The following is a 25,258-nucleotide window of genomic DNA, read 5'->3' on the forward strand; positions in this document are numbered from 1 at the left end:
TTACTAATTCGCGTTTTACGATTTACGATTCGCGTTTTCCCGACGTGTTACCCGAATATTTCCGATTTGCGCCGATTTCCCCTGAATTGCCCCGGCGCTGGCATGCACACGACGGAAATCGGGGGGCGTGGCCGAACGAAAACCCGACGGATTCGGAAAAACCGCCGCATTTAAAACAAAAAATCTGTCGCGGAGCTTGCACTTACCTTCACTCAGCCCGGCTCGGTGAACTCCAGCGTGTTCAGATGCTTTTCAGCGCAGCAGCGCCACCTGGTGGACGGCAGAGGAACTACCTTAATAAATCCCGGCCGGACCCGAATCCAGCGCAGAGAACGCGCCGCTGGATCGCGAATGGACCGGGTAAGTAAATCTGCCCCAATGTCCTATCTGCAGGCAGCATGTTGTACAGCAGAAGGAACTGAGCAGATTGTACAAAGTGTTATAACTGGAGGCATAATAATATAGATTAGTGGGAGCGGAGGAGATTGTTCACAGTGGCCCACGGGACTACGTGCAGTTTGCCTTAATAATGTGCTGCATGCGCCTCATTCATGAAGACCAGAGCACGGTATTAAATGTGGTGAAAACTCCGACTAAACACTAACACGCCCCTCTAGGGGCACATTTTTTCAGTCTTGTAGAACACAGGACACAACACAGAACCGCCGCATTCACTTTATAAATACACCTGCAAGTAGTTTGTACGTTCTTTCTAGAGCAAAGTCAGAGAGAAAAATGGTGCAAACATTTTAATACCGTAAATGTATGAAGTCCTGCTCTGTAGGTAATAACCGTGTGAGAATATAGTCCGGACAATAATGTAATATTTCAGCTTGGTTGTCCTAGGGAGGGTGGTTTAAAATAGAAGGTGGACGGAGTAACTGAGAATTTCTTTATTCCCCCCCCAAAAATCATGGATATTCTCACAGCGGAAACATTGGACACAACAGAGATGCAAGAGGCATATCACGTGTTTTATTAAGGCTAAGGTTGTGAACACAGGGGCCCAGAAGGCAGGACTCGACCCAAGCGCATGTGCAATTTCATGAAAACACATGTGATTGGTAACCAGCACCCGATGTTTTGCATTGTCTAAATCCAAGACAACGGGTGATGGTTAACAATCGTAAGCATTTCCCTGCAAACTCACATGACACGTGTGACCGCATCCTAATGCTAGTATTAATCTGTCACAGGCCAGACAGCGCAGCCACAGCAATGACATATTAGAAGTCTTAGGCTGCATCCACAGATGGCATTTGAATAGCGTTTTTACACAATTCAAACGCAGCAAGGAGGAACTTCTCTGATATGCGTTTAGGTCTAAGCACCTCCACGATCTGGAGTAGCTCCGCCATGTTGCATTTAAATTAAATCTAAAATGCAATCGAAATGCCACATGTAAAGGCGGTGTAAGGGCGCATCCAATTTCGTTTCAAAAATACATGTCAGATTTTAATCCGACATATGAACCTAGCCTAAGATGTGTAGGAACATCAGCCCTAAATGTGGAAAGAATTTCCTTCCTTGATCCATGTGGAGAGACAGTCCAATCTAGTTATTGCGCCAACCGAGGACATCATCTTGTATGTCCGATTTCAACTGCAGCGCAAGTAGATGTAAATGTGGGATTCTAACATCTATCCCACAATTCATTTTTAGTCCTGCTAATTGGAGTTCAGGGATCCGGTGGAGGGTCTGACTCAACCTTCTGCTCTGTTAGAAGTGATGAAACTTTATCCTGTCAGCGGGAGGGTCACAATAAATAGATTTGTTCCGCCTGGATCTCCTGTTACCAGTATGTGAACACCATCAAGTTCAGTGGAGGGTAAATCAGAAATATCCAAATATCCACTTAAATCAGCAGCAGGAATAGCATGGGGTGCACTTCATGGATATTTGGAGCTTCACAGCTGCTTAGGGTAGAAAAAGTAAGATGACTGGAAAGATGATTCTATTAGCTGAAGATTTTTTTTGATGTTATGGAAGGAAATTATCATTGGCACAAAACTTTGAAAATCCCATGTCTCTGGCACAAGAAAAAAAATTGTTGGGAACTACAATTATAAAATATACCAGTTATCCGGGTATACAAATTTCCTGAGGGCCGGCCTGGGGCGGGCTATTTAAAAATAACAAACTTGTACTTACCTCCTCCGGTGCCGCCGATGTCCCGCGCCGCGGTCTGTTTGATCCGTACCCCTGTTTGTTTACAGGGGCACAGAAGCCGCACACAGGGAGCTTCCAGCCGGCTCCTCCCATCCGTCCCTATCTCTCAGCGTTGTAAGCGCTGGGAGATGGTGTCGGATGGGAGCTTCCGCCCGGACGGAAGCTCCCTGTGCGCCCCTGTATACAAATCGGCGCACAGATGAGACTGACCGCGGCGTGGGACATCAGCAGCACCGGAGGAGGTATGTACATGTTTATTATTTTTAAATAGCCCTCCCCAGCACGGCCATAAGTAAATTTGTATACCCGGATAACCCCTTTAAACTTAAGAAGAAACCTAAAGAACCAATCTTGTATGTAACCCCGGGACTGCCTGTACATGCGACAGAGGTAGAACGGAAGGCTCCATGCCCGGTATAAAGGTATCATTCCTTAAGCACTTTTGTCATTTTTACACAAAAGTATTTACATCCGATTTTTCCTGGCTAATACGGTACTTCGACAATTTTCTCAACATACTATGCCCTGTATTGAAGCGGGACCAAGACCCTATTCAAGACCTTAGAAGGCGGGACCTGATTCAAGTGAATAGAAAACCTGCAGTTCTTCAGTTTTTTTACAAAATATTCATATGGGGGACTTGTTTCAAGGCTTGAAGCTTTGAATTCCTTGTGGGCACAGCAGGGCGTGAAGCTATAGAACAGAACAGGCAGAACTTGATATAAAATTTCATAGCATAGCATCCACCCAACCGATATAAAAAGAGCCTGGAGACTATTGATATATCTGGTGCAGGAAGTGGGAGGTGGGGGGAGTATTACCTGGTGATCCCCCATGCACTGGCGCATGGTCAATTCCCCCCATTAGTCACAAAAAAAGTTCAACCCTAGACACACCGCTTTCTAAACTGAATAGTTGAGAAAGCGGAAGTGGAATTTAGTTCAGTATATATAGAGTAGTCTATAGATGCTGGTGGACATTTTACCGAAACGATAATAGGTCTTCATAGTAGATAAAGTTGAAAATAGAAGTCAGACCTTTACGGTATGTTCAAACTATAAATCCTAAACTCTTGGACCCAGAAAACTAAAAAGAACAGGAGGGTTCATGTATTTGTTGTGATGGTAGGTTGACAAACTGAGAAGAGGACTTCTGGTCCCTTCTTATTGTTGTTTTGATGTACAATTTTCATATGACCGTCAACAATAGACTTTATCATGAAGTATCTGAGGTAAAACGTTTCTAGTTGCCCATGGAAACCAATAAGAGCTCAGCTTTCATTTTATAAACAGCTGCGGGAAAATGAAAGCCGAGCTCCGATTGGTTGTCATCGGTAACTAGAACAGTTCTGCTCCAAGAGACTTCTGATAAATCTCCCCCAACTTTTCCCCTTTTCTGCAATGGGGCTTATTTACTAAGGGTCGCGGATAGCACTTTCGTCAGACTTTGCACCGTTTTTGGGATTTGCTTGGCTTTGACAGGTATTTAACAGGTGTCTGCACAGGGATTGTGTCGCTCGTGATCGTTTTTTGTCGCAGCTGCACTGGCTTCCATGCAACACAAATTGGGGGGCGTGCCATTGGATGAACCGACTGAGCGCGGGATTTAACTTTCGAATTATATCGCAAGACAATGCACTTACATACACCAGGAAGAAGAAGGTGAACTCCGGTGGACCTGAACAGGGAAGCGACATATTTACGAATCGCGGCACAGTGAACTCCCCGGACTGGGTAATTAAATGTGCCCCAATGTTTTACCGGTTCCATTTCTGGCTGGCAACCAGGACCCAACATTACACAATAAGTAGACAACAAATAGCTAATAAGATTTCAAGATAAAATGCATAAATTAAGCATACACATAAAAAAGGAACAAGAAAACTTTTTCACAGCTACTCTATATAAATTGGCAGGTGGTATAATTATTCCGTAGAACTCACCAATTTTTCACAGTTCTTCGCTTCTTGGATTCTGTAGACTGGGATTATGGTAGTTTTATTGGTATGTTCTTAAGAACAGACAGAAGAAATAACCTTTCATCTGGGTAATTATGGAATCTGGGTTATAAATAAGTATAGAGTTGCTAAGTACAGTATAAGTACAGTGTGCACATGCCAATGGGCAATTTTCGGAAGCAAATAATCTTTGTTCTTTTCTAAATCATTATGTTTATTATCTCTGCTTTATTACTGTTGATTATACCATGGCAGTGAAGAAGCTGAATAAAGAGTGTTTATAGCAGATGGGCCGAATCGGAGCAAGTCATATACTTACGTATTTCTGTAGGATCCATGTAGAAATGAGCAGGTACCATTTTGTAGCTTTCCAACATCTTGTTCTTTGTAATTGTATTCTTTACATGCAGTAATTATGATAAAGACTATAAGAACACATTTACTGCAATATTGTGTCATTCAGAGCACGGTCAAAAACCAGCGAGTCTGATTTCATCATTTCTCGTTATTATACTATTTTGCCACAACTAGGAGCAGTTTTGCCAGGCCAGATAGAGATCTAAGCTGATAATGTGTAGCCACATTCTAAAAGTGGGTGTATCAAAAGAAAAAAACACTTGTGGGTTGTCTTGGTCCAAGTCTATGGATTCAGTATTGTTAATACTACTAGTGTCTTCTTATAGGGAAGATTCAAAAATCCAACATAACTTTATTTAATCGGCCATCAAAAAACATACGGTTAAAAAACACACACATAAAAACCACAAAAGATGTGGCGGTGGTCATAAATAATGCAGTATATGTTAAATACATCCGGAGTAACAAACACCAGTATACACAAAATCAGGCTATAATCAGGTTCAGCACACCCCCTAGAGGAAGCGACGGCGAAACGCGCGTCGGGGTGCTGTGGCGGTGGTCAGAGTTACTACCTCTAACAATTGTGGGCTACCTACTACACCCTGGTGGGTAATACTATTGGTTATAGCCTGATTATGTGTATACTGGTGTTTGTTACTCCAGATGTATTTAACATATACTGCATTATTTATGACCACCGCCACATCTTTTGTGGTTTTTATGTGTGTGTTTTTTAACCGTATGTTTTTTGATGGCCGATTAAATAAAGTTATGTTGGATTTTTGAATTGAGTACGTAATTATATGATTTATTATCCATTTAGTTACTGTGGCATCCTATATACTTCCATTGGTATTGCTTGTCTATTGTTAGTAGTAGGATGAGTACATAAGGCACTGGGATATCTTTCGTTGGTATTCATTCTTATAGGGAAGAGACAACTTATAGGCCACCATTAAGGCTTCTCAAGTTATGACCCAGATTTGGCACAAGACTGAATACATTGCCATGTAAAAGTATTTGGCCCCCTTGAACTTTTCTACCCTTTGCCACATTTCAAGCTTAAAACATAAAGATCTAAAATTGCAATTTTTTGGTAAAGGATCCACAACAAGTGGGACAATTGCGAAGTGGAATGGAATTTATTGGATATTTTAAACTTATGTAAAAAAAATAATAAACTGAAAAGTGGGACATGCAATATTTTTTGACCCCCTTAAGTTAATACTTTTGTTGCGATCACAGCTGCAAGTGTCTTGGGGTATCAGGTCTCTATCAGTTCTGCATATCGAGAGACTGAAATTCTTGCCCATTCTTCCTTGGAAAACAGCTGGAGCTCAGTGAGGTTGGATGAAGCATTTGTGAGCAACAGTTTTCAGCTCTTTGCACAGATTCTCGATTGGATTCAGGTCTGGACTGTGACTTGGCCATTCTAACACCTGGATACGTTTATTTGTGAACCTTCCATTGTAGATTTTGTTTTATGTTTGGGATCATTGTCTTGTTGGAAGATAAATCTCTGTCCCAGTCTCAGGTCTTTTACAGACTCCAACAGGTTTCCTTCCAGAATGGTCCTGTATTTAGCTCCATCCATCTTCCCATCAATTTTAACCATCTTCCCTGTCCCTGCAGAAGAAAAGCCCAATCCATGATGCTGCCCCCACCATGTGTGACAGTGGGGATGATGTGTTCTGGGTGATGAGTGGTGTCGCTTTTACACCAAACATATTGTTTGGCTTTGTGGCCACAAAGTTTGATATTGGTTTCATCTGACCAGAACACCTTCTTCCACATGTTTGCTGTCTCCCAGGTGGCTTGTGGCAAACTTTAAACCAAACTTTTGATTGATATCTCTGAGAAATGGCTTCTTCGTGCCACTCTTCCATAAAGGCCAGATTTGTACATTGTACGACTGATTGTTGTCCTATGGACAGACTCTCTCACCTCAGCTGTAGATCTCTGGAGTTCATCGAGAGGAATCATGGGCCTCTTAGCTGCATCTTTGATCAGTCTTCTTGTTGTAGATGAAAGTTTAGAGGGATGGCTGGGTCTTCATAGTTTTGCTTCCATGTCAATATGACATTTGTACAGTGTTCCCTGGAATGTTTAAAGTTTGTGAAATCACAGGGAAGGTGTATTTATATGGAGACTTTATTACACACAGGTGGATTATATTCATCATCATCAGTCAATTAGGACAACATTGAATCATTCACTCACTTTTTAGTATTATTTTTTACAAAAATGTAAAATATCCAATAAATTTTGTTCCTCTTCACAATTGTGTTCCAAAATTACAATTTTACATCTTTGTGTGTGAAACCTTGAAATGTGGCAAAAGGTAGAAAAGTTCAAGGGGCCGAATACTTTCACAAGGCACTGTACATGTCATGGATCCCAAGGATGCCTCAGGGTCTTCTATCCCAGGTATTCTATTCCTTTATATTTATCTGTGGATAAAACTTAGGCCTTATACACATGCGCATAAACGGCGGCTAACCCATTACTTTCTAAATGGGCTCGGTCACAGGGTGGTGCACGCTACACAATTTAAAAATATAGACTGCTTCTGTTGGAAAAAACTGTGCAGGTCCTATTTCTGTCTCCTGGCCCGAGAAGTCATTTCCTATGGACATTGATTGTGAGGCGCTCAAACGCTGATGTTAGTGTGCATGAGGCCTTAGAGTGGAATTGTGATGGAATATTATCAGAGAATATGGATGTATTGGAAAAGGCTAAGAGCGGATTGCAGAATAGAAAGGAGAGGATAGAATTTTGGTATGACACAATTTGGAAATTTTACAATTTACAAGTGAGAAGTGCAAGTTTTTTATAATTTATCTAACTATGCTTTAGTATGCCATATAGTTGTTTATATTAGGGGGTGAACACTCTTGCAACCTCCCGAAGTAAAGAGTTTCTAGCCAGCAATAAATCTCACCGGCCCATATTCACCTTCGTCTGTCCCCAGATAGATAACTGAACCTACTCTAATCACATAGACCAGTCTTGAACAGTTCTTCTCAATGGTCCCTGGATGATACTGATCTCTCTCAGCTAAACCACTTCCCTATATTGTACTGGAGAGGTCCAAGCATGTGGAAACAGTGCTGTCTACAGTTAGGAATCTGTTCCTTCTGGAATAGATATACTGGTTTGGCTTAAATCCCGCATCATGTGATTAGGCTTCCTGAAAGTCATGCTTAATGGTTAGTTAAAGAGGCATGGTTTTCCTTGTCCCTTCCTAGAAAACTTATTTGCAGATTTCCCAGAATCCACTAGGGCAGCTGGCCTAATACAGGGACTAGCTGAAAATGCTGTAGGGAAGGTTTTTTCAATCCATTGCGTTGCTGGAAATGATAAATGGACGAAGTAGTCTTATAACATTGACTTGTTGTTTAGAACTTTGGGCTGTACCTACGTACAAAGAATCAAATTAACATCAAATTCCCGCGACCTGGCAGCATACATAGTGAGATTTATTTCATTTCTAATTGGCTGACCCATGCCAACAATGACTAGAAGATGAAAAGTGCTGAGATTACGGCTCACAAGCTCAGGAGCTCACTTAAACCACATCAAACAAAACCACCTTGGCATTATTACAGAATCCTTCCACTCGCTGAGTAGAGACGACTCCGATAATGACCCTCAACTGAGAGAAGGATTTTACTTTTTTATTAACTTTCTATGTTCATTTGTTTGCAAACCTGGAAATAATTTTTGCTAAAGATGCTTGAACGCTGCATAAATTATACCACAGCGTAATGTATTTTAACTATTTCCGAGATTTACAATTTTTGTATTTATTATTATTTTGGCAATTCTTCAAAATATTGGAAGAGTTCTTTTTTTAGGCCCCTCTTAGATTTTTAATTCTGATGACTTATCCTCTGTGATTGGTACTTAGAACCCGATCAGTATCAATCAGCTATTTTGGATACTTCTGGCGTTTACAATTATCTTCAATTTTTTTCAGGGGTTCTTGCATTTTAAATACTGATGGCCTATCCTTAGAATAGGTCATCAGTCTAAGATAAGTGGAGGTCCGACTGGAAGACCACACACCTATTTTTTGGGGGCTATAGTGAACTTATACAGTCGACTTTCTTCACTTTATAGCATTGTATATAGCACTCTGTATCTGGGAGAACCTACTGAATAGGTCAGGCGCTAAGTCATCAGACCCCATGATCATATACTAAAAAATGATAAATATCATATACTGATGACCAATGCTAAGAATAGCTATTAAAAATAAATTGCCAGGAAAACCCATTATAGATAATTGTATACTATATATACTAATGGCCAATGTTTTACTTTCTCAAGAGAGACCATGACTTCTTCCTTACTCTGACCTCTGGTTTTCCCAGCAGTTGAACTTTTACCCAGCATATAATATATTATATATATTAAAATATTATAAGTAATATTTTAAGTACAAAATATGATTTCTGTCAGTCACCATATCCAGTCTTTGCTGGTAGCAGCATATCCAGGGCTGGCTTTAGGAGGCGGCAAACTGGGCATTTGCCAGGGCCCCCAGTCCTAAAAGGGCCCCCTGCATGTAGACTTTTGTAGACAAAGGATGTATTGCTTGTTGAATGCCCGGGTGAAGATGCTTATCATCTATCTCCTTTCTAGATATCTATCATCTATCTGTCTAGTTATCTATCTCCTATAATATATCTATGTCCTATCTATGTACCGGTCTATCTAACCATTTATCTATCTAGTTTATTGTCTATTTATTTATTTATATATCATCTATCTATCTATCGATCTATCTCCTATCGATTATCTATCCATCTATCATCTATCCATTCTCTCTTCTACTATATCTATCTCTATAGCTATATATCTATCCATCTATCTCTTATACAGTATCTATTTATCCCTCATATTTATATATTTATCTATCTATCATCTATCTATCTATCATCTATGTATAAATCTATATCATATTTCATATTTATCTTCTATCATCTATCTAAATATCATCTGTCTATCTCCTATAACATTCTCCTGCAGTCCCATATTACAGATACTTACCCTACTACTGGTTGTAAATTGCAAACTGTTATTATTGTGCAGGGGTAAAGGAGTCTCCTACTGACTGTGACAATAATTATTTTGGGGCCCCAGATTTAGGGCCCCATTTTGCCTAAAACCGGGCCTGAGCATATGCAGTCTTTGCTGGTAGCCGCTGTTTGTTCCAGGCCGCTCATCATGGGAGGTTGACTCCGGCTTTGTATGGCTTTAATTTCTCAGGAATGTGGAAGCTCAATGTGCCAAGATATCTTTTCAGGAGTAGCAATGTTATGCATGCCTAGTTAGGTAATATCTCCAAGTCTTAAATTGGGTAAGGAGGACCCAGTCTGACGACCTTCTGAGATGACCTTAATTGTGATTGCAAAGACTCGACATTGTTAAGGACCCTAACACACAAGAGTTTTTCATGCACAAGTTCTGTGCTTGTTTCTGATGTGTGGGCTTTACATTGTATAATGCATATAAAACTCGCAGCTTTCTCTACTTCTGAAAATTGTGTAAATTGCCCTAGACAAGTCTATGGGGCTTATCAAAAGTGCATTCTAATGTGAGTGCAATGCGTTATTCACTCCTGCATTGCTATAGTCTTCAGTTTCTTTTGATGCATTTGAAAAGTTCCATGAAAATGCATTTTAAAAAAACGCAACAGAATCCTAGTGGAAAAAACGATTTCTAGTGTGAAAGGTCCCTAATCATAGAAAAACACTCATGTTCACTGACACTCAGCATAGCAGTCATCCAAGTCATAGAGGGTTATTTAACATTACTGGACGCATAGTGCAACCAATCATAATACTTACCCACAGGGGCAGGGTAAGACTGCCATGGGTCCTGGGTTGTATGAATATTATAGTCCCTACAAGTCTGAAATCAGTTCCTACATATGAGACTAGAATCAGCTTCTTGAAGAATGGAGGTTGTGTCCCTCCTGTCTGCATTCAACCTGTGTTTTCAGGACCTTTGAAAGACCTTCATGTGTTTTGAGAGCATGTGCATTGAGAGCAGAACAGATGTATGAAGATGTCATGGGTGATGTTCTGAGTATAAAATTTGGTGAGTAGTTTGGGTGGCCATGGGTCCCCTAGAAATCTTAGGCCCCAGGCTACCGCCCAAACCGCCTATATTATAATTCAATACTGCTCCCCCACAGGCAGACAGTGTCCTCGATATACTAATAGACTCCAGCCTTGTGCACCCAAATGAGTTGTACACCAAGTTATGTCTATAGAATTCTGCTACAGGAAATGCACCAGGCCAGGTGATCCCCACCCAGTCATGGGATGAGAGTGGTGTAAGGGGAAATAAGAAACCTGGTGTACAGGCCATGATCACATCCCCAACAGTGGCATCTTCTGGAGATTCAAGAGTTTTTTAAGTCTCAATTTTCTACCATGCTACCAGTTGCTAGAAACTGATGTTGCAAATTACTGGGAACTTATTCTTTTTCCAATTAGTAGTAAATCCTAATGATTGCAGAATAGTAAACCCAAATGTAAGACAACGAGCCTGGTTCTATTCATGACATCTGACATCAATTAAGCGTCCATGTGGGAAAGTTCTGATATCTACAGATGTAGAGATTTACTGCTAATTATTGCTAAAGTAAATCCAAGCTTCCGATGCTTTATCCCCGTAACAAGCCGTGACCTTTAAGACAGCAAAGGTTTGTTTTATGATTGTGTCGTACAGGACAGGCAAAAATAATAAGAGCAGGATATGCGCGAACAAAGAGCAGATTTAGCTTCTTTAGCACGGTCCACACAAAACGGCCGCATTCTCAATTTACTAATTGGTTCTTCTTTAAGCCCGGCTTTCCTTTTCCTCTTCTCCGGCAAATCTACTTTACATACTTATAGAGCCTGATTTCTAAGGGAAGGTCATTAATATCTGAACTTGTTCCTCGCAGAGCACTCACTAGATTAAAGGTGCGCCGCATGTGAAGACACATTCATTGCAGCCTGTTCCCTTTGTGACCCCATGCCACTCTATACTAATCGTGGCTCCGACATCGCCCTCTGCTAAATCTGCTTTCAGGAAATTATCTCTGAAACTGAAGGAAGGGTGACAGTCCGAGCATTGTATAATATTGCCGGGAAGATGGGAGGACACTGGAATTAGCTCTGTCTATATGAAGGACCTGGAGGTCGTAGACTTGGATTCCTCCGGTGATAATATTCATCCCGTCACTTACATTTCCTTTCCCCTGTGATCATCCTCTATGGCAGCAGGTTCATGTCCTTTTGCTCTTTTACTTTGTTCATAACTGTGCAGATTTATACAGGATCTGACTGAGCTTACTTACTTGTGTCTTCCTGAGATGATTTTTATGGCTAATCATCATTTATACATTTTACGTATCATTTTTGTTATCATCATCATCGTTATGCACTAAAGGACATTTACGACCAGGATGTGTAAACCAAGTACACTGACATACTGGTGTGTGCTCCCTCTGGCAGGATCCACTCTTCTTTTAACTTTTTATGCCCTGGTTTTTACAAAAATAGGATTTATAAATTATGCAAATGAGCATGAGCTTTAGGCTCAATTAACAACTCATTTGCAATATTTATACAATCTTCTTTGTAAAAACCAGGGCATAAGAAGCTAAAAGAAGAGCAGATCTTGGCAGAGGGGGCACACACCAGTATGTCAGTGTGCTGGGTTTACAATCCTTCATCCTGGTGGTCGATTTCCTTTAACTTAGGAGTCCAGTGTGTGGTCAGTCATTGAGAGTCTTTCTTATTTTAGTCTATATACACATCTGAGGAGTTACTCATCCAATAAGTCTTCAATGTTATCTCCAAGGCCACAAACTGGACCTCTGTGATTTTCTTCCATCACTAAAACAGAAGTCTAACGAATCCATTAAAATTGATTTCCATGGATTCTTAATGGTTTCCATTAGTGTCCAGTTGCACCACTTCCATTAGTGTTTCCTATGAGTGGAAAATTGGAAGGAAGCTGCAGCCCAATTTTTTCTGTCTTAAGTAACTGAAACCTAATGGTACTGGTGCAAACGGACACTAACAGAAGCCATTAAACAAGGTCCAAACACAGAACTGGGCCCAACACAGGCGGAACCACCTTGTATGTTGTGGATTGGTATATTGTACCTGATTACCTCAGCTGTATTTACTGTACTGCTTAGTGTTTCTTGCCGAATTATGAATGCAGCTCCAAAGTACAATACAGACTGTGACTCATGACTTACACAATACAAAATAGACGTTTTACATTTAGTACTTATTCTGCGTGTTATCTAGATTATGCAGATTTTGCATCAGGTTCAGGAGCCTAAAGTTATTAACCTACATGCTGGTATATTATGTATGCTAGTTACTCTATATTATAGTGAAGATCTGTAGACAACTTACCATAGGATGCTGCATTTGCTGCGTCTATCCATTGGCTTTGTGTTGCAGTACTGTATTCCTCATAAACTTTGATGGGACTGGATGTAACAGTGTCTGGTTTATGTTGCATGGTACCATTTAAAAATCATATTTTTTCATACAAGTAAAGTCTTATACTTTGTCGTAAAGTTTTATAGATATTGTATATATGTTTTTGCCAGCTCATTGGAGATATAAATACTGTAACTAACACATCCTGGTGGTTACGCATTCGGTCTGGCACTGAAATTGGGTGAATCATTTCAGGAATTCCCAAGATTTACTGACTCATCAGTTCCTCCAAGTGTATTGAGATAATGCACTCACGGTTGTATATACATACTCTTCAGAACTGGCACAAACCAATAGGAGGATGAATGCTGATAAAGCAGGAATGAAAAAGAGATAGAAAAAAAAGTGCAAAAAATCTCTGAATCTTTCCATTTCTATGATCTGGTGCCATTATCGAAGCTTGTGTACAAATACTTTCCATATGTCCTCTTAAGGCCTTAGTGTGAGGGTCTAACCCTTTGAATAGCCATAGAAGAAAGCCACTAGCAAAGAGCAACTTTATACTGTGCCCTTAAAGGACGTCTACCACCAGGATGAAGGATTGTAAACTAAGCAAACTGACCTACTGGTGTGTGCCGCCTCTGGAAGGATCTGCTCTTCTTTTAGCTTCTTAGGCCCTTGTTTTTACAAAAAAAAAAAAAAAAACCTTTTGCACATGAGCCTGGGGGGCTCCGTTCTCCATAGCAAGGGCATAGGAAGCATGCAGAAGAGCAGATCCTGCCAGAGGGGACACACACCAGTATGTCAGTGTGCTTGTTTTACAATCCTTCATTCTGGTGGAAGATGTCCTTTAATTATAAAAAAAACTTTTGACTGCAGTAACTTGGGCCCTCAAGATAAAATTATTTGGGGCCCAGCTTCTGTCATACTCTAGGAAATAGATGCTCCATGGCTCGAAATTAGATTTCTTCTACTTAACTCTGGGGTCCAATATTAGGTCAGAGCTTTGGTCCACCAATGGGGTGCGCCACTCCAATACTGGGTGGACCTCTAATTGTTGTGTGGTATCATCTGACCATTTGTATCACAGAGAAAGCGTCTTTACTCCTAGAACTGCTTCTATGTGTAATTGTGGGAAGGAGGAATGGATCGGAGGCACAGAGGATTTCATACAACTCATGTTTTGGATATGAAATAATTAGAGTAATAATAATCTTTATTTATATAGCGCCATTATATTCCAAAGAGCTTTACAAATCATAGGGAACATATACAAATATAATATAACATTACAGAGTACAAACAGTGATATGGAACAGTATGAGTGAGGGCCGTGCTCGCAAGAGCTTACAGTCTATGGGGATGAGGGGGTGGCACAAGAGCTTACAGTCTATGATGATGAGGGGGTGACACAAGAGCTTACAGTCTATGAGGATGAGGGTGACACAAGAGCTTACAGTCTATGAGGATGAGGGGGTGACACAAGAGCTTACAGTCTATGAGGATGAGAGGAAACACAAGAGCTTACAGTCTATGAGGATGAGGGGGTGACACAAGAGCTTACAGTCTATGGGGATGAGGGGGTGGCACAAGAGCTTACAGACTATGAGGATGAGGGGGTGACACAAGAGCTTACAGACTATGAGGATGAGGGGTGACACAAGAGCTTACAGTCTATGAGGATGAGGGGGGACACAAGAGCTTACAGTCTATGAGGATGAGGGGTTGACACGAGCTTACAGTCTATGAGGATGAGGGGGTGACACAAGAGCTTACAGTCTATGAGGATGAGGGCGTAACACAAGAGCTTACAGTCTATGAGGATGAGGGGGTGACACAAGAGCTTACAGTCTATGAGGATGAGGGGGTGACACAAGAGCTTACAGTCTATGAGGATGAAGGGGTGACACAAGAGCTTACAGTCTATGAGGATGAGGGGGGACACAAGAGCTTACAGTCTATGGGGATGAGGGGGTGGCACAAGAGCTTACAGACTATGAGGATGAGGGGGTGACACAAGAGCTTACAGACTATGAGGATGAGGGGTGACACAAGAGCTTACAGTCTATGAGGATGAAGGGGTGACACAAGAGGTATAAGAGCTTGTATAATGTTGTATAATGGTCCATTATAAAATAATTTAATAAATAAAAATTCTGCTGCTTGAACCAGCTATCAGTATTTGGAATATAATATACTGTACTGATGGTCATATAGGCACCATTAGGTACCACCCTCTTTCCAATTGAAACCAAACCTTGGTTTTCTGATAGCGGACCTGCATGGTATAGTGAACTGCTTGGTTGGCTCAGTATAAAATTAGAGTTATTAATATTGCAATGTATCGTGCATGTGACATGACAACAGTTGCTTTTCATATTACTGTTATCCACTCTATGTATATGTATAAAAATATATATTCATACTTTTGCAGAACCTGCTTTTTACTTTGGAGATGTGGAATTGTATGTTGATGAAAGTGCGGGATACATTGAAGTACGTGTATGGAGGACTGGCACTGATCTATCTAAAACTGCCACCGTCACTGTGCGGTCACAAAAGACGGAAACAGTGTCAGCAGTAGGTAAGTTAGGCCAGAGGCAGGGTCAGCTGCAGGATTCTGTAGGTCCCTGGGCGCCAGGGCCTCAGTAGGCCCCTTTGCAGTGAACTCGTGTGGCAGCATTAAAAATTCAGAAATTAAAACAGTCTCCTGTTCACTAAAATATTCCCTAGTTTATCATCCCAAACAGCTCCCTCATGGTTATTTTATTTACAGCCCCCTAATGGTTATTTTATATACAGCCTCCTAATGGTTATTTTATATACAGCCCCCTCATGGTTATTTTATGTACTGCCCCCTCATGGTTATTTTATATACAGCCCCCTCATGGTTATTTTATATATAGCCCCCTTATGGTTATTTTATTTACAGCCTCTCATGGTTATTTTATGTACTGCCCCTCATGGTTATTCTATATACAGCCCCCCTCATGGTTATTTTATTTACAGCCCCTTCATGGTTATTTTATATACAGCCCCCTCATGGTCATATTATACACAGCCCCCTCATGGTTATTTTATATACAACCCCCTCATGGTTATTTTATTTACAGTCCCTTCATGGTTATTTTATATACAGCCCCTCATGGTTATTCTATATACAGCCCCTTCATGGTTATTTTATATACAGCCCCCTCATGGTTATATTATATACAGCCCCCTCATGGTTATTTTATATACAACCCCCTCATGGTTATTTTATATACAGCCCCCTCATGGTTATTTTATATACAGCCCCCTCATGGTTATTTTATATACAGCCCCCTCATGGTTATTTTATATACAGCCCCCTCATGGTTATTTTATATACAGCCCCCTCATGGTTATTTTATATACAGCCCCCTCATGGTTATTTTATGTACAGCCCCTTCATGGTTATTTTAGATACAGCCCCCTCATGGTTATTTTATATACAACCCCCTCATGGTTATTTTATATACAGCCCCCTCATGGTTATTTTATATACAGCCCCCTCATGGTTATTTTATATACAGCCCCCTCATGGTTATTTTATATACAGCCCCCTCATGGTTATTTTATATACAGCCCCCTCATGGTTATTTTATGTACAGCCCCTTCATGGTTATTTTAGATACAGCCCCCTCATGGTTATTTTATATACAGCCCCTCATGGTTATTTTATTTACAGCCCCCTCATGGTTATTTTATATACAGCCCCCTCATGGTTATTTTATATACAGCCCCTTCATGGTTATTTTATATACAGCCCCCTCATGGTTATTTTATATACAGCCCCCTCATGGTTATATTATATACAGCCCCTTCATGGTTATTTTATATACAGCCCCCTCATGGTTATTTTATATACAACCCCCTCATGATTATTTTATTTACAGTCCCTCGTGGTTATTCTATATACAGCCCCCTCATGGTTATTTTATATACAGCCCCTTCATGGTTATTTTATTTACAGCCCCATCATGGTTATTTTATATACAGCCCCCTCATGGTTATTTTATATACAGCCCCCTCATGGTTATTTTATATACAGCCCCTCATGGTTATTTTATTTACAGCCCCCTCATGGTTATTTTATATACAGCCCCCTCATGGTTATTTTATATACAGCCCCTTCATGGTTATTTTATATACAGCCCCCTCATGGTTATTTTATATACAGCCCCCTCATGGTTATTTTATATACAGCCCCTTCATGGTTATTTTATATACAGCCCCCTCATGGTTATTTTATATACAGCCCCCTCATGGTTATTTTATATACAGCCCCCTCATGGTTATTTTATATACAGCCCCTTCATGGTTATTTTATATACAGCCCCCTCATGGTTATTTTATATACAGCTCCCTCATGGTTATTTTATTTACAGCCCCTCATGGTTATTCTATATACAGTCCCCCTCATGGTTATTTTATATACAGCCCCATCATGGTTATTTTATATACAACCCCCTCATGGTTATTCTATATACAGCCCCCTCATGGTTATTTTATTTACAGCCCCTCATGGTTATTCTATATACAGCCCCCCTCATGGTTATTTTATATACAGCCCCCTCATGGTTATTTTATATACAGCCCCCTCATGGTTATTTTATTTACTGCCCCTCATGGTTATTTTATCTAAGCCCCCCTTGCACCCTATGGATTCATTAGATAAAGCCTGCGTCACCCCCATGGATTTCTTATGTACAGCCTTATGTGCCACCCCCCCCAGTAGCTCTGGGCCCCGGCACTTACGCAGGTATGTCCAGAGCTGGCACCGGCCCTGGCCTGAGGAAACATTATATTGGACCAGGAAATCTGAAGAAATACATTGGGCAGATATTGCATGCGTCAAGCCATGCCCTTTACCCTGCGCTCTGATGTCCTTACACCATATAATACCCTCTAGTTGCCCTTTCCCTGTATTCAGAGACTACATGTTTTGGTCTTCCCAAATTTTACCTAAAAAATGAGATTTCTGTGAATATTTTTGAAGAATATGATGTATCAGTGTTGGCCCTGAATGACTGTATAAGATACACTAATAGATGCATCTCTTTCCTCAGCTGGCATTGACTATGTAGGTATCAGCAGGAATCTGGATTTCGCTCCGGGGGTTAACATGCAGACTTTCCGCGTGGTCATTCTGGATGACTTGGGACAGCCGGTGCTGGAGGGCATAGAGAAGTTTGAACTCGTGCTGCGTATGCCAATGAATGCCGTCCTTGGGGAGCCCAGCAAGGCAACAGTCTACATCAATGACACCGTCTCTGACTGTAAGCTACATTTATATATCTATCATTCTAAATCCCTTATCAAGTACTTTTGACTTGTCCTTGAGCGGCCATTAAACTTAAAATGTAACTAAACTGTTGACAAAAATTATTAGTGCAGATGATAATAGTAAACTTTGTAATATACTTTATTGAAGATATATGTTCCTGTGTCCTTCTCTTTCCCTCCTTTTTTATCTTATTTAAGCAGCTTTCTGTCCTGTATCCACTGACAGCTGAGAGATAAAGGTATAAAGGATAAAGTGTCTAATGATTGAACTCTTTAAAGACAGTCCCTCCATAGTCTAATCTTCTCAGAGAGCTGAATCATTAAGGGGAACCTGTCAGCAGAAATTGACCTCATAAACCTCTACCAGTATGTTGTGAAGCAGCTGAACACCTTCCAGATCCTGTTTCTTTCATGGCCCCTGGTGGTGGCATTATACCAGAAATCAACTTTGATGTGAGTATAAATTGGTTGTATAAAGTCAAATAAGCAGAGATTTTAACAGTGAATTCAAGCTCAATCTTGAGCCTTCATTGTAATTGATGGTCCTGCACCAAGAAAAAAATCACTTTCAAGATCTCCAGAAGTCCTGTGCATGATGAAGGAGAAGGTGATCTGAGGTGGGGAGAGCTTGACTTCTGTGTTAAACTCTCCACCTCCTTGACTTTATACAACCAATTTACATGTCACTTCAAAGTTAATTTTGTGGATGATGGAACCATGCAGGGCTATGAAAGAAACATGATCTTAAAGCTGTTCAAATGCTTGACAACACACTGGTTTAAAGCTGCTAGACCACATACTGGTAATTGTGTATTAAGCCAATTTCTAATGACAGGTTCCATTTAAGGGAAATATTATCTAGGTATTGAAAGGATTAATCATTAGCCTCCTTATCTGTCTGAAGTATTTGGGTCTCAGTTACTCTACTCACTACAGGAGAAAGAGCAGCAAAAAGGCCCAGAGAAGCTGCTTTACTTGATGAAGAATAATACAAAGTTCACCATTGCTACCGTAAAATGGAAAAAAAAGACGTTCGTTTCAAAGGTTTAGTTACAATTTTATACAGATAACTAGGGGCCCAACAACTGGGACTCCCAAGCCTTGAGAGAAAAAGAGATCAATGATCTGTATAAACAAGGCGTCACCTTGTATTGTGCAGTGCCATAAACCAGTACATTCACAGAAGGACTTTAATCCCCCCCCCCCCCCAATAACCAATAACCTTTTCCCCCTAATTTCCCCCAGTAACTCTTCCACTAACCTGTTAGAAAACTAGTACAACCTCCTTAGCTTGGATTGCCAGGACCATCGCTACCTATCGACTAATTCCTGGCTATTTTTTCACAGTGCCCAAGGTCCAATTCAGGGAGGCCATTTACATAGGGCATGAGAAGGATGGGAAGATCACCGCCATGGTATACAGAAGTGGAGACGTCAGCTACAAGTCTACCGTACGATGTTATACTCGACAAGGATCGGCACAAGTGATGATGGACTTTGAAGAACGGCCAAACACAGATAGTTCAATCATCACATTCCTCCCAGGTACAGTCTATTCTGCTCTGACATTTATCCAGTCTTATTGACCTTAGGAATGAAAGTGGTGAAAACATTATTAATCATTTTGTCAATGCATTATGTACATGTCATATGAGTATCTAATGCTATTTATTGTGTGAAGGGAGCCTGTCATGTTATAAATGCAGGTGTGCTGAGGAGTAGGTTGGGATGTAATCCTTTTCAAGTATAGCTTAACTGAAAAATAGAGAGGTGCCTCTGGGTGCAGAACAGTTTGGCAAACACTGTTTTATTATGTGAGCTGTACGAAACTTGATGATACAGTTAAGTAGGCGATGTACAAGCCTTAAAGGAGCATTCCCACAAAGACACAATTCTTAAATATACTCAGGATAACAAAATAACACATTCTCTAATTCGCTGTTATTAACAAAAATACAGCATTTCATAGATATAATTCCAACCTGTCTCTATCAGTCCTGGTGCACAAAATTTCGGTTGCACTGGGATCCGACTGTAAATAAAAAGTCTAGGGTCAGGCAGGACAGATTGTTCTCCTGTCTAACGTTGCGCTCACCTCCTCTCTGCAGGGGCCCCACCCTTGCATTCCAAGACAAGCTCACACACACAGACATCCTGACGGCAAACAGCAGTGCAAGGAGAGTAAAGCTACAAGCTAGCGGCAGATAAGGTCTTTATCCAGGGTAGGGGGAGAAAGGCACAGCAGAGCTGACTGTGTACATATGTTATGGCTGCGATAGCAGAGCTGAGAATGTAATTGTGTGTTATATTCATCTCATGGATCTCATCATTTCTCATCTCTTCTCTGTCTCATCTCTTTTACTATGTGTCAGATACTAGTGAATGTTCAGAAGCTAAATGAAAGTTTATATAAACCTGGACCTTGATAGTCTAACCACATTGTCAGCACACAACATCTCACAGCACTAAAGGGATCATAATGTGTCTGCTTGGAATTATACACTGACCATCACAGAGTGATAGGAGTTAAAACAGCAATAAAACTGAGTAACACTGTAAAGTAAGGGGTTAGAAATTATCTTTATTGTGTAAACATTACTAGGGGATTGAAATGTGAGAATTTTCTTTCATGGGCAAACCCCTTTAACGCTGCTGCAGAATTCCAGGGTTGGGTTATGGATGGTGTCCCGAAACATACCAATACAGTTTTGTAACGTGTTGCCATTTGTTCTGAATAAAAGTATTATATATATATAGTACAAGTATATGACCTCTATTGTTTGATTATCTAAACCATATTCCCCGATATTTTTTCCTCTCTTTCTCCTATATAGCTTGTTGTGGATTAATTTACTTTTCTGATAATTTCACACTTAAGAATCCATTGGATGGTTTTATCCATTTTTATACTGTAGCCATTTCTGAAAAATGACAGTGCTTGGGGTGGGGGGGTTGACCATACTTCTCTAGTTTTATGAGCACCTTGCCCGAGAGCATCATATGATAAAAAAGAGAGGGGTACGGTAAATCTTTACAGAACTCCTTGGAGAGAGACGTAAGAGTCCTGCTTATCCCGTATGTTAAAGGATGATTGACAACCTTTATGTATACACACTGAACATACAAAGAGAAATGTCAATCAATGTGTGTGGGCAGAGTAATCAGGACCCTGTCTCTCATAGGAGTCCTGTTAGGATTTCTCAGAAATTCTGCTCCAGTTTATGTAAACTTTGCATATCGTTATTCTCACTTCCACCTATTGACTTGCATGGATGGATTTTCTTAGCTTGGATACAGAATTCTCCATTGCAAGTGGCAATGATGCATGGTATTCAATGTGAGCCCCTATCAAACCTGATATTGGTCCTAACTTAAGACCATTACACTCTAATTTCCTATTCAAGAACTTCTCAAAGACTTCACAATGTAACTATAGAAGAACTTTTTCACATCCCATTTATATAGACAAATCTGCATATTGTATTTAAAGGTGAGACAGAGCGTCCTTGTACCGTGACCCTGATGGATGATACCATCCATGAAGAAGAAGAGGAGCTGCGACTTGTCCTAGGAACTCCCAAAAGTGACTCTCCCTTTGGAGCCTCCATTGGAGAACTCAACGAGACCTTAATAAAGATTAAGGATGATGCGGACAGTAAGTAACCCATAAAACCCTCCATTAACGTAAAAGCTTCCAGTTAATACCTTATAAAATTGACTTGTAAACTTTTTATTTTTCAGAGGCAATAATAAAGTTTGGCGACACCAAGTTTAGCGTGAGCGAACCTAAAGAACCCGGACAGATCGTGGTAGTAAAAATTCCAGTTGTTCGTCAGGGAGACACATCAAAGGTCTCCATTGTGCGTGTGCATACAAAGGACGGCTCTGCTACCTCTGGGGAGGATTATAACCCTGTGTCAGAAGGTACACAACTCGTAGTTTATATACTTCTGATCAATACCTCGCCCACATAGCAACACGCTGGTATTTGTCTATGACGAACATATTGACTGCAATGAGCAATGTACAAGGCTCCAGGAATGCACTGGGCTAGGGCACTGCGCCTATACATATAGATCCTGCTATAAGCTAACCCTACAAGAGTTAACTATATAATCCTTAATGGCATTCTTTATGTTTGATACAATTATTAATATTTATATCTGAATCCAATTCTCTCCAAAATAAATTTTTTATACATTTTTCATCATAAAATATTTTGTACGTGCAACCAAAAATTAATAATTAAATCACCATGTAAGCAGTTTGTAAGCCAATAGTCATAATCGGGTCCTGAATATTATTGTGATATATTAGTTGAGAAAATCTGGAGAGAAGTGACATCTCACATAGCTTGGGGCAGGGGCGTAAAAAGGGGTGCAGAAGGTGCGGTGGTAACTGGGCCCAAGAGATTTTGGAGGCCCATAAGGTATCACTTTCCCATATGAGAAGACTCGTACTATATAGTATAGACCATACATTGTAACCTCAGGCACAGAAGTTACCGCTGGTTGGTAGATAGCAACAGTGGAAAAGAGTATATAGGGAACATTTACTTAGGCTTTGCGCCACTTTGCCACACACTTTTTGGACTGTGCCCTTTTTCCAAACGGAAAAAGCCATGCACAGGTATTTAAGTAGCGGGTGCATCACGATTGTATCGCACGCAATCCTTTTTTTGGCGCAGCTGCGCTGACTTTCATGTGACACAAATTGGGGGCTGTGCCGTTGGCCGAACCGACTGATTCAGAGTGAGTGCCGTATTTAACTTTCAAATTGTGTCGCAAGCCTTTGACCTAACATGCACCACTAAAAAGATGGTGAACTCTGTCGGACCTGATCAGGGAACCGACATATTCATGAAATCGGGCGCACGATCTTAGTGAATTGCGGCCCAGTGCATTGGAGTCGGACAATGCACTTTAGGTGAACTCTGGGGACGGGGTAAGTAAATGTGTCCCCAATGTGTCTTGCTCCAGATATGGAGAACAACAGAACTTTTAAACAGTTGCAAAATCACCCACAAAGTTGGTGCTAAAAAAGTGGCCAATTTTCTTTTTAATTTGTAGCAAAAAGTTAGCGGAACTTCTCAGTTATAACCCACCAGTCTCATGTGCTACCCCATATGCTTAACACAGAAGGGTTAAGGGTAGAATTAGAAATCAAATACAAGTATTGTGGGCACTATAGAGAATGGGTTACAAATTAATAGAAAAAAACAGAAGATATGAGTAAAAATGTACTATTTTAATATAGAAAAATAAAATAAATACAATAGCACAATTTAGATCATACTATATATGAAATGAAATTAGTTTCTGTTCAGAAGACTTTCGCCGTATCATATTAAAATATTCTAGACAGCTTAAAAATTATATATAACTTAAAAACGAAAATCCAAGAGGACTTATAAATCAGAAAGTAGGGCCCGACTTCTGTTAAATAAGAAGGTTAAACAAACAACATTTTTAATTTGAAGATATACTGATGTTGCAGTCACACTGAATAAAACCTTGGTCTTTCCGACAGTAACTCTGTTGTTATTATTAAAATGACATTGAAGATGCAACCCATACGATTTTTCGGTACTTAATAGTTTTTTTAATTTAAGACTGCTTTTAATTTGTTGCAAAATTTTAGAAGAAAGCAGGCATAGTTCAAACGTCTGTATCCTCTGAACCGTGGCACCTAGAAACACAGTTCTGGTGTAATTTTAAAGGGGAGAATTGTGTGTTTATAGTAGTAACAATGGTAAATGTTTACAAAAATGTGCAAAACAGTCAATAAATAATGTGCATTGGCGCAAAAAAGTCATAAAGCAAAACAATCCAACAAAAGTGGAAGGAGAGGGATAATATATCGGGCCTGTTGTGTCTCCCTTTAAGATTTGTAAACAGCACTATATTCATATATACGGTATGTAAAAGCAGAAAACGCATATGTTTGAACATATATCTCTGTATTCTGCTGATAGTTAATAAATTGCCAGATAGAAAACCATAGCCCAGCCTGACCTGACTCTCTAACTAATCCTCCATTGTTGTAGGAGCTTGTCTAAACATAGTCTGTTGACCTTGGGAAATCACTCCTCAAAGGAAGGGATTTCTCTGTAGGATATCCCAATATTTACTTGTAATTATACTGATGCAGGTCTGGGATCATTACTCGGCTTTAACTATTTCCTATGATGCTGAGCTGTCAGCTAAGGTCACTTGCTTGCCTATGGTTTATCTAAACCTGCTCCAGCAGAACCATGTTGGATCTCGAAATCCTTAGGGGTCTCTTACACCAGAGGTTAAAGGGATTATATTTTCGCCAGGGTTATATAGGGTAACAACAACATTAGACATCACTAAAAACTACCTAATAGTAATATCCGTAATATAAGCAGTTTCCAATTAGCAAGTTATTTTTGTCACTTTTCAGAGATTGAATTTAAGGAAGGGGAAACACAACACATTGTGGAGATCGAAGTCCTGTATGATGGAGTCAGGGAGATGAGAGAAGCTTTTACTGTGCACCTGAAACCCGATGAGAACATGGTTGCGGAAATCCAGGTAACACAGAACATGTTTGAGACTTTGGATGACATTATCTGTGCCGATACTTTGATACTTTTGGAGCTAGCGTTGTCTGTATTGTATACTTTACAACTGGTAGTGGTTTATTAGGCCATTTTCCGCTGATAGGTTCCCTTTAATAGTTCCCAGTCCTCCAGATACATAGACAAGACATGTGTTGTGATTAAGAAATCTCTGTTTCCATAGCCATAAAGTTATAACAAGATTTTCCAATTTGTAGATGGCCAAAGCCATTGTGTACATCGAAGAAATGAACAGCATGGCAGATGTGACATTCCCATCGGTTCCACAAGTCGTCTCACTTTTTGTCTATGATGACACCTCAAGAGTTAAGGAGAACCCCAGCCCCATTGCTGGTTATCCAGTTGCTTGCATCACGGTGAGTTTTTTACATGACAGGAATAGCTTGTCTCTGCAGACAT

General features: G+C 40.3%; 1 protein-coding gene across 1 annotated transcript in view; it reads left to right on the forward strand.

Annotated features, from left to right (window-relative positions):
* The window catches only part of FREM2 (FRAS1 related extracellular matrix 2), a 134,689-nt gene that overhangs the window by 86,032 nt on the left and 23,399 nt on the right, over nucleotides 1-25,258 (forward strand). The window contains exons 7-13 of the mRNA XM_072134448.1: nucleotides 15,383-15,532; nucleotides 18,039-18,248; nucleotides 19,603-19,800; nucleotides 21,746-21,910; nucleotides 21,997-22,179; nucleotides 24,682-24,812; nucleotides 25,057-25,215. Coding sequence (XP_071990549.1) covers nucleotides 15,383-15,532; nucleotides 18,039-18,248; nucleotides 19,603-19,800; nucleotides 21,746-21,910; nucleotides 21,997-22,179; nucleotides 24,682-24,812; nucleotides 25,057-25,215 — 1,196 coding nt within the window. The remainder of the gene's footprint in view (nucleotides 1-15,382; nucleotides 15,533-18,038; nucleotides 18,249-19,602; nucleotides 19,801-21,745; nucleotides 21,911-21,996; nucleotides 22,180-24,681; nucleotides 24,813-25,056; nucleotides 25,216-25,258) is intronic.

The sequence above is a fragment of the Engystomops pustulosus genome, chromosome 2 (genome assembly GCF_040894005.1).
Source record: "Engystomops pustulosus chromosome 2, aEngPut4.maternal, whole genome shotgun sequence".
NCBI lineage: Eukaryota > Metazoa > Chordata > Amphibia > Anura > Leptodactylidae > Engystomops > Engystomops pustulosus.